The sequence below is a fragment of the Lygodium microphyllum genome, chromosome 19 (genome assembly GCF_053477565.2).
Source record: "Lygodium microphyllum isolate KBCC chromosome 19, Lygodium_microphyllum_v1.1.10, whole genome shotgun sequence".
NCBI lineage: Eukaryota > Viridiplantae > Streptophyta > Polypodiopsida > Schizaeales > Lygodiaceae > Lygodium > Lygodium microphyllum.
In genome coordinates, this window is record NC_141153.1 from 105,473,393 (window position 1) to 105,484,438 (window position 11,046).

Below are 11,046 nucleotides of genomic sequence, written 5' to 3' on the forward strand. Positions count from 1 at the left end.
TCAGTTTATGGAAAATGTCTTCAAGCTGCATGGCTTACCACAAGTCATAGTATATGATTGGGATGCAAAGTTTATGAGCAACGTCTGGCAGACGGTTTTCACCTCCATGGGGACCAAGCTTGCTCCATCCACTGCGTACCTCCCTCAGACTTATGGCCAAATTGAGAGAGTGAACAAATGGCTTGAGACATATTTGAGGCACTTTTTCCATGATGTACATCACAGTTGGGATACGTGGCTTCACTTGGCTGAGTTTGCATATAATAACTCCGCACACTCTAGCATTGGAGTTTCCCCTTTTGAGGCCTTATACGGGTATAAGGTTCCCCTTTCTATAGTCTTGTTTACTGATAAGATCAACCCTCAGAGTCAAGTTGAATTGGATCACATGCAAGCTTTACTTTAGCAATACAAAATGAATCTTTAGAAGGCCCAAACACACATGAAATTCTATGCTGATGAAAAACAAAGACATTTGGAATTCCAGGAGGGGGAATTGGTCCTTTTGAAAGTGCCTAACTCCCACTACTCAACTCTCAAAGAGGGTAGTAGTAACAAGCTAGCCCATCATTTCTATGGCCCATACCAAATACTGAAGAGAGTGGGCAACTTGATCTATCACTTAGAACTTCCCTCTACCACCAAAATCCACAATGTGTTTCATGTCAGTCAGCTGAAACCCTTTGTAGGCTCCTCAGTGGACTATGGTGGAAGAACTTCCCCCCATAGATGAAGAGGGCAGCACTCAATATGTCCCTGAAGCAATCATTGGGTAGCGAGATAAGCACTTACGATCTCGATCCATCAAAGAATACCTCATCAAATGGCAAGGCCTATCCCTGGAAGAAGCCTCTTGGTGCCCAGTAACCATCCTCAATGAATTTCCCTACCTCTGTAAACCCCAACAGCTAGAAGACTAGCCGGTCATGCCCCAAATTGCCCACCCTCTACCCGTAGACTGCACACCATTTTAGAACAATTTTGTACTTACTCAACTCACATGCATGTGCATTCTACATACACTGAAAGTACTCGTCATAAGCTCCGTTTTGACATATGGTGCGCCCTATTTGGAGCAGCCTATCAAAAGTTATGACCAGTTTACTTTAGCAGACCGGTTCCGGACTGCATGATGTTCCTAGTCTCTCCACACCTAATCTTCATTGTCAAGGGCTCTGAGTAGTACTCTGCAACCCTCCCTTAGCCCACCCATCACTCCCCTCTATTTTTCCTTGTTTTTGAGAGAAAAAACCTTTCGAGTGAGGATGGATTGTAACAAGCGGAATACACATCGACTAGGGTTTAGACACCCCGTCACACTGACCGGGGTATTTAAGGTGTAAGATCCCCTGATTAGGGCAACCAGTTATTATCAAGATCATACTCTTCACCTTCATCTCCAGCTTCCATGGCTTCCTCCTCCCTTCTCTCCTCTTTTCTCTCTTTCTCTCTCTTCTTCTAGTCTTCTTCCTTCTTCTTCTTGTTCTCTTTCTCTCTCCTCAGCTCTCATTCTCTCTCCTCTCAGCTTCTTTCATTACACCTTTGGATATGTCTTCACCTTTGCTAGAGCACTATTTTTTTGGATGTTGAGGGTGCAAAAATGCACAGCTCTATCTACTATACCAATAGAGTATCTTGTAGCCACCATTGAGGCTTGTAAGGAGGCTCTTTAGTTAGGCCATTTGGTCACATACCTTAGTATTACGGATGTGGTCCCTACACTGCTTTTGGATTCTATGAGTGTTGTTCAATTGGCCAAAAATCCAAAAATCCGATATTTCATGCAAAGACAAAGCATATTGAGATACACTATCACTTCATCAGGGAGGTGGTAGATAGACTACAACGAGAATGTAAATTTGTGAGCTCACTATATTATTTTGGAGAGCTCAAAGCACTTAAAACATTAAGCATTCCATTAAGTTTGGAGATTGTGAAAGCAATGACACTTCTCATTTACTTTTACCTTCAAAACTAGCCTCTATTAGTAGTGTAGCTTTGATATCATGCCACAAATCACTTGGTGGAGGGAGTTGCTCAAATTGTTGCATTGAACACACACCATATGTGTAAGGTGAACCTCACTCAAGAACACAATAAGAGAGATGGAGGCCAAAATATTTTCTTGCTGTTTTTTATTTCTTCTTCTACACACAATACAATGTACACAAAGTTTAGATAAGTTACAACATAAAGGAAAGTCACCTACAAAATAATCAAATAGTGAATAATTGACTATATTAGTCGATTAGCACTATAATTATGCTAGCTTTATACGTAAATGTAATAATGTGGACCCATCTAACTAGGCGGTCCATCCTCAATGTCCATATGTATTGAGCTTGCCATCTCAACACTCTCTCCCTTATAGTAGCATATCCAATGGGGCAAAAGAAAAAGAAGAAGAAGAAGCATAGTCTCTCTCTCTCTCCTCGCAAGAGCATAGTCATATAAGGGAGAAGAAGAAATGACAATATATTCTTAGTGCTCTACATCCCTTTATGTGTATGTGCATGGCCTTGATCTATAATGAATTCTTGTCACCTTAATGCTTATTATAATCCCTATATCAACAACATGCTTTGTGGCCAAATTAACTTCCTATAAAAATTAACACTTTCTAAAGAACTAACATTCTGGGTAACCACTACCTCCTTATTGTTTTGCAACACTAAAAGTAATTCCAAGTAGCATTATAACTTATAAGTTAGCCCATCATGAGAGGCAATCATGTTCACCTAACCCCATGCTAACAAAAATAAAAAAATACTTTTCAATAATTTGTAAGTACTTTTAATCGTAGCCTAAAGTGAGTGCTTCTCAAGTAAGAGTATTCGTAACTTGTATAGAAAAATGATTTCCACACTAACACTGTTGTTGGCTTTTCTTTTAATACTATAATCAATAGTCAAACACCTTACTACTATCGCCATCAAATGCTATTCGACATTGTATTTTATTGCAAAACTCCCTCACCTTCTATTTCTATTATTCTCTTCCTTACAACTTCCAAAATTGAATCCCATTTTTACCTTAGAAGTAAGGACTATTGTGATGCATTGCAATTTGGGTAGCATAAGATTAGGAATATTCATCATACTCCTAGTTTCCTCAACTTCCCTTCTCCCTTAATCTACATCTTATTGTATAGATTGCAAGTTCTAGAGAGAGAGATCTATTATCCAACAAATATCACAAAGGAAGGCACTACTATTGCATGAATAATTGGTACTCATGGGCCTTTCAATGGGCTATGTGAGGAGGCAAGAAAAAGAAAGAAAAATATCTTCAACATTTATAAAACAAGTGGTTACTACTAAGTATTGAGCACAAAATTCTAATCAAGTACATATATAACCATTTAGTAGCACATTACCACATATCCAAATCCGACACATAGATTATTATACACACTCATGATAAATTAATGGCACAATACAATACAGAATAAGCATAGGGATCCGAATATAGAAATAAGATGGATTAGGAATTGACATCTTCATTATGACTTAGAATACATTGCTCGATGTTGCATGACAAATTGCAAATAAATACAAATACATCTCCTGTTATAGTTGCATTGCCCAATCGATAGATCCCAAAAGGTACACCCTTTTGATACATTACTATTGCATAAACAACATGACTCTGTAACCCTTTCGTCCATCGTTTGATCCATCCAATGCCTAGGTACTATTCAACACCCAACAAGAACAATCTTGGCGACAATCAATGTAACTTATTCTAGTTGTTGAGTATTTGGTCTTAGTAGTGCCTAATTGTGTCATAAACATGTTGGCTACCAAGTTTGCAAGTATAGCATGGATCCCCCCATCCCCACCAAACACATAGAAGAGTGGATTGAGTTGCAAGAAATGGCAAGGTCTTTTCTTTTGCATCATGGGATGCCCCGCTCATTTTATTAGGACAAAAATGGGAATAATAGTAGCATCCATGCCCTCCATGACCAACTCCTAACACCATAAACATCCTGCAAATAGGAAGAGGGATTTACACACAAAAGAAGCTTCTTGATGGAGACAATGTCCATGAATGTGATTTGAGGCTTGTGAGCATCTAAACTCCCTAATATAGGGCATTTGACTTGTAGATGCCCAAGGATCCTCCTTCCATAGGAGGATTGGTAAATGGCCTTTTGTAGTGGATGAGCATCCTCACAATCACTAGAGGGGAGATACATGGTTCGTGAGATCCAATTTGCCACCTCAACTTGATTTGCACTGTGGTGCAATCGCCTATTGTTGCTATATCATCGTTTTGCAATATTGATAGCTGCCATTTTGCCTTGCAACCAGAAAATAATGTTTTGTTATGAAGCACTAGTAGCTACACCTCCATAGACCCATATTAAGGCATTATACCTGTCTTGAATCAAGTGGTGGGGTAGTCAAATTGTAGTGACAAGGCAATTTGTTGTGTCAAACCCTTATTCTACGTTTGGTAGATGCCTAGCCCAGTAGCACCAAGCCTTGTCCATGGAAGCGGGTAGAGAGAGAGAGAGAGAGAGAGAGAGAGAGAGAGAGAGAGAGAGAGAGAGAGTCTTGGATGATACTTGGCACCCACCTCTCCATGTAAAAGAGAAAAGAGAAAAGATAAAAGATATGGGAATTTGTCTAAAAACTTCTTGTGAGGTTAAAAGGAAAGGTAAAAGATTCGACGAGATGCTTCGAATCGTGGGGATCCTGGGGAAAATGCATGCGAACAGGCTCTAACGCGAAGGAACCGACCTTCGTAACGCGAGGGGACCGAACGACTTCGTGTTGCTCCCGTCGGCGCCCCCCTTTTATCAAAGGCACGCACTTAGCTGAAGAGGGGAAAAAAAAAAAACACGGAGACGGGGAAGGACCTCATTCCATTGCGAAGCTCATCTCGTCTCGTGGATTTCCTCCCTCGACCGCACAGACGAAGAACAAGAAGCAGCAGCAGCAGGTATGCCGGACTGTTTTCTTATCCAGCCTTGTTTGCGCATGCTCTTTCGGTCTTTCCCCTAGGCGCTCATCATCGGTTCGTGATCCTGCCCCTGTGTTTACTTCCGTGTCCTTTTTACCTTTTCCATGAAAGTCCTTGACCTGCCGTTCCAAGCAGCATCATTTTTAGGTATTTTGCTGCTGCTTGTATTCTTAGATGTTCTTGCAGCTCCGTATGGGTCGTCTGGTCTTGATTTCCAGCGACATGGCCTGCCAAGTCATGCTGAGAAACGCAATCGGAGAGGATTATTTCTTCATGGCGTGGCCGCAAAATGGCAATGAAGTGTGCTTAGTTCATTCCTGCTTCAAAGGGACATGTAGTTAACAGCAGCTTGCAGCCACAAAGTTGTATTGCAGAAACGCACAAAGTTAGGTTATTCAAAACTTTTTGTCAATTAATCTAACAGATTGCCAAAGAGATGGAGGTGGAGAAGGAGAAGGAGAATATGATGATAGTGATACTAATAATGGTGGGCTTAGTGCTATACCTAAAGCAAAAAGGATGATTTCGGGAGAAATGAGAGTAAGAATATAGGGTGCAATAATGGCAGACCCTCGTGATAACTACTCCTTTTCCTACTTGGGATTGAGGCCCCATAATAGGGAAGCACTCGGGTAGGTATTCCCGCTTTCAGAAGCCTTTGAAAGGCTTAGTACTTCCAGCTTTAAGCTTGCTTAAAGGCAGGATCCTATGGAAGTTCTTGATTGAAAGAGAATGCCTCAAAGGTCTTCTTTCAAGGCCTCGCCAACGGCTCCAGAGCTTGGAATAAAGGCAGTACGGGATTCCCTTTGAAGGCTCCTAAAGTTCAGGGATTCCAGCTTTTTTTCAAGGGCTTAGGCTAGGTATTCTAGCTTCTTGGGCAAGAAGGGTAGGGCTTGGTAGGGGATGCTGGCAAATTTGGGGTGATTCCCAAAGGCGTAGGAATGCTCACTAAGGGCTGGCACGGCACACAAAGGCTTAGGTTGCCGAAGTGCACAAAAGCACACAAGGCACACCGTGGGTGGACCTTCTGCTTTCAATCTATGTATTTGCTAGCCGAGTAGTGAGAGATCATTGACCTTAGTTTACTTGTGTTTCCCGTTTCATAGGGCTTAAAAGTTGCCACTGGAAACAGTTTATTGGTCAACAATCACATTGTTCTCTGTTGAGGGAATGGTTGGGCTAGTTGAGTGCCATAACACCTGTGCCAAACTAAACTTGCTGATGGAGATTGTATCAATTCGGCAAATAAACGTACCGTTCCATGGAACAGAAAACAACTGTCGAGTGGATTTCTAGCTCTCTAACCCATTCAATCCTAACTTTGAGATGGATTGTGGCATTTTCTTGGACAATGCCTGAGGTTTTGAGTCTATATTATCCCCTGGCAAGTCATTGCCTAGGGCACTGCTACATATGTTGGCAACTGGAAGTATTCATTTGTGAGCATATATGGCAGCTAGCTTTGACAAGCGTTGATTGTCCTTTTTTCGATAGCTTACTGTTCCATGTGTGCTGATAGGTTGGAATGACTTGGTTTAGTGCCATGCGTAGTGGCATATGCCTTAGGTGTTGGATTATTGCACATCCGAACGAGAAAGGTAGGACACTCGTTGAGTGGACAGGTAGGGCATCTACATTGGAATCTTTGGCCGAGCCCGAGGCCTCCCACGTATTAGGAGCCTTAGACTTAACCATAAGTCCAACTTAGATACCCATGTGGCATGTCTAATTCCTCGAGAACCAGCTCTGGTGGCAGGGTAGTCCACCCTAAAAACTCTTTTTAAAAAAAATTAGTAATTAAAATTTATTTCATACACGTTTCTAATGTTTTAGTTGGTCTTTGGGAGATCAAGGAGCAATGGCAATAATTAATAAGAATTTGGAGCTTTGTGAAACGAAAATAGCAATTTATGGTAAAGGCGGAATAGGAAAGTCAACAACTAGTTGCAACATATATATATATAGTCAAGTTCCCAAGTGACTTGTAGTAATCTGCTAGGGACTTGAGTGCAATAGAGAAACTTCTTTGAGCAGCCATAGGATTTATTGGACAAAACGAGGATTTAATGCACTCACTTAACAACCTCACGCCTCACAGCCTCACACATGCAGAAAATTAGTGAGTTCTATTTGGTTTGTCACTTTCACCTAAAATGAGGTTATGCTGAAATCAAGAAGCGTGGCAAGTGCTTTAAGGCATTGAATATGGTTGCAATTGGGTATGGATTTCTAGCCACATCACTTGTTGCTTGACTTTTATGCCAAGTTTTCAAGTTTTCCATGCAGAGGAGTATACTTCTGTGTTTAGCAGCATTTCGTTAACCAGTATACTACTCAACAAGATATATGCTTGAAAGATTCAATCAACATAAGTATGCACGAGTGTTGATTCCAGGAATGCGCAAATTTAGTGCATTGAATTCAGTTTGTCAGTTTACTAACATGCCAAACTCATGAAACCTGGCAAGTGCTCTAAGCATACACAATAGTTGCAACCTTGTTTCCTACTGAGTGAAGCTGGAATCTGTTTCAGCTTCAATACCTGAAATCTATGTGTGTGTTGATTTAATCATGCATAAGGTTCAGCCATAGACAAGCTTGTCATGTAGGCTTTGTTTGGTGCCTGCTACAGCAGCTTTTCTCATAAAGTTTACTGGTTTAGCTGGAGGAATTGCTGTTCAGTTTTTGTTTCCTCATGGTTAAAATATCTACACTGCCAGATGGATACCATAACATGGTTGCTAATTGTTACTACTTGTACACATTTACAAAGGTATATTGTCTATGTGGGTACATAAAATGATAAATCAAATCATGTTTCTTTGGTGTAAGTCCTGTGCATCGTTTCCCTCTTTTTATGTGCTGTGTTAATTGTTCTTGTCCCTAGGCTTCACATTCTGTTATTATTCTGCTTTTGTTTGAGTATATCATGAGGCCAATTTTGGGCTTTGGCAATCATTTCATTTGGGAGAATGGACTTTCCTTTCAGGTGTGGTTTTGATTTTCAGTCATGCCTAAGGATAAAAGCAGTCGTTTGTTAACACAAAAGGGAAGGGCTCATTCCCTTAAGCCTTATTCAAGCAATGGGAAAGGACAAGAACTGAGTGAAGAAGGTACCTCAGAAGCTTGTGAAGGGAGGAAAGATTGGGAGGAAGCAACGTGCCCAATTTGTATGGAGTTTCCACATAATGCTGTGCTGCTTTTATGCTCCTCACATGACAGGGGATGTAGACCCTACGTTTGTAATACTAGTCATCGGCATTCAAATTGTCTTGACCAGTATCAGAAGGCTCATCTGACAGCACAAAAGGGGCATCAATCAAGGAACTCTGTATCAGAACAATTGCTACAAGAAACTGCAAGAAGCACCGTGTCTGCTGACAGTGATCCTCAAATTGGCAGGAATTCTATGATATCTGCTACAGGGGGAGAAGTAGGTGTGATAGGGGTGGATACTGCACGTGGTTCTGTGAATGCAGATGAATGCATGGAAGAACTTGTTACTGCTGATGAGCAGGCAAGAGGATCTACACTTCTTGGGAAAGGAAACCCAAATGGGATGATCTGTCCCCTTTGCCGGGGTAAGGTTCACAGATACAAAGTAATAGATGCTGCCAGAGAGTATTTGAACCTAAAGTCAAGAAGCTGTGCCCAAGAATCTTGTGTTTTCACAGGCACCTATGAAGAATTGCGAGCCCATGCAAGGGATAAACACCCATTAGCACGCCCCTCTTATGTTGATCCAGCTCGCCAGAGGGAGTGGGCACGCTTGGAACAACAGAGAGACATAGGTGATGTGCTAAGCTCCTTTAATTCTGCACTATCAAGCTCTGCTGTGCTTGGTGATTATGTCTTCGAGGATGATGCTATTGAAGAAGTCGACATTGACTTTCCTGGTGATGAAGGGCACTGGTGGACAGTATTCTTACTGTTTCAGGTCTTTGGGCCAGTAGCTTCACTTGAAAGTAGGAGAGTAACACGGATCCGCTCCCGCGGGCGTCACAGTGAGAGTGCCAGGTCAGTAGAGGAGAATGTAGTTCAGATTGGAAATGATGAGGGTGGAAATACTGATGTTGAAGAACAACTAAGGTCGGCTCGGCGTCGCTTCAGGCACCAGCGTAGGTCCTGAGAAAAAGTACAGTGGGATTAGTGGATTAGCTATCCAGATTTGGCATTCACTTGTTTTGGAGCTGTGTATCAGTTGTCAAGCTTTTGGCTTGCTATGTTTTGTATATAAAAAAGGCCAAGAAAGTTTCTTAATATTGGCTCAATAGTCCGATTGGGGGATTTTGTTGTGGTGGGTTGTTGATGGCATTATCCAAGCATCTGCTGTTCACTTCATTCTCCGGCATAGTCTATTAATAGACTGTTGCTACTTCAGATAAAGCAATTTTTTGTTAATAGCTTTGACCTTCCTTTTTGATATTGTTATGAATCAGATTCTTTTCTTGTTGAGAGGCCATGTGGTCTGTTGTCACAATGGGAGTCTTTAATTTAGCAAGATCCTAGTTATAGAGAAGTCTGTACCAGACTTGGTCCAAAAAGCAATGCATAGAGTATGTAACTTCCTCACACCCATGTGGAAACAATGGTATATTGGTAGCTAAATCATTCTGTTCGCACGATATGGAATGATATTTTGTGGCTTAATTGACAGTATTGTAAATGAGTAGCTCAATTAGACTGTTCACACGATAGGAAATGATTCCAGGAAGCATTTTTGTACTAGTTAGTATGAGTTTCCAAGTTTTGTTTTTCCATGTCTGAAAAGATGAATGGTGAAGCAATGTGTATCATGTGCATATTTGAAGAGGTGAGTTTCCAAGAGTGCATCCCCTCTTTCAATGTTTGCCGGGTCCCAAATGTGAAACAAAACGAGTTGAAGAGGCTATGATGCTCAAGGAAGTAGAAGTTCCAAGGAAAGGTAGGGAAGGACAAAAGGATCTAATAACTGCACAATTAAGTTGTACTTTTGTAACTTTTGGGTAAATCTTTGCTAATACAAAGTGTGCTTATGTTACATCTTTAATATAGAGGAAGATGTTGCTACTCATGATGCAATAGCTTGTCTTGCAAATCTTCTTGTTCTAGAACCATGTCGATGAGAGCTATTGGCCTTCCAATACATCACAATTAAGGCTCTTTGTTGAATTTATTGGTTTGCGTTGATGTAAGCAATATCAAAATTGATTGAAATTGTTAATAACTAACTACATTAGCAAGTGTTAGCTATTCTAGTAAATAGAAGTTTGAAATGAGGAGCATGTCACTTTTTACATCGTCCTCCTCTTACCTCTCTTTGAAGCTACAAAAGCCTCATGTTGGATACCATATCAAGATGAAGCCTTCCTTGTAACTGCAAATATACATCATGCTTAAGCAACACAAAGTATATATGAGTAAAGCTAGTGGGGTCGACAATGTTTGAGCTTGTAAAGAGTTGGCCACTCCATCAAACTCTCAAGGGAGCTTATAGAGCTTAGTACCCAAAAGATGGCACTTTGGAAGGGTGGGTTGCATGTGTCAAAGCTAATTGTGTATCTATGTGACCCAAAGCAAAAAAGATTGGATTGTATCCTTTGGATCAAACTGTATAGTCTAGAGTTGACTATAGAAGGGCATAGCTCACACAGTTGGCAAAGCCTTGCATACGTTTGTAAGATCTCCCATGTCTAACTTGTCTTGTAGGAGCTAACCATCGGAAGGACCTCTTTAGAAAGGCATTTGAGAAGAGCAGAATCAACATGGGCATCATCTGTCTCTTGACTAGAATAACTTCCTTGTAGGTTTTGCCCAATCTAATAGAATAGGATTTGTTGTTTGAGGATGCATGATAGCTCGTGAATTATCTCAAAGGTGGTATTATGCGATCCATGCTTTCATCATGGCATTGTAGGTGAGAAAATTAGAACCTTTCAAGCTTACCATAAATTGGACAAGGAGGTGCCATTGTAGAGGATAGGAAGAGAAGATAAAGGAAAGAAGAGATTCATACAACCCAAAAAGAATATGTCCAAGAGTTTGCACAATGTGTCAACAACTAATCACAAAACAACTATGACAAAGAGATCAATT

At 40.9% G+C, this 11,046-nt stretch overlaps 1 protein-coding gene across 1 annotated transcript; it reads left to right on the forward strand.

Moving 5' to 3' along the window:
• The first annotated feature begins 4,795 nt into the window (after positions 1 to 4,795).
• Positions 4,796 to 9,406, forward strand: LOC148020242 (uncharacterized). The gene is made up of 2 exons (XM_087700572.1): positions 4,796 to 4,950; positions 7,961 to 9,406. Exon 2 carries the CDS (start codon positions 7,982 to 7,984, stop codon positions 9,098 to 9,100), a length of 1,119 nt encoding a protein of 372 aa, XP_087556698.1. The 5' UTR covers positions 4,796 to 4,950; positions 7,961 to 7,981; the 3' UTR covers positions 9,101 to 9,406.
• The last annotated feature ends 1,640 nt before the right edge of the window (positions 9,407 to 11,046 follow it).

Bases quoted from the DNA above. Each gene is read 5' to 3' on its own strand.
- LOC148020242 (XM_087700572.1), top strand. From the start codon at position 7,982: ATGCCTAAGGATAAAAGCAGTCGTTTGTTAACACAAAAGGGAAGGGCT.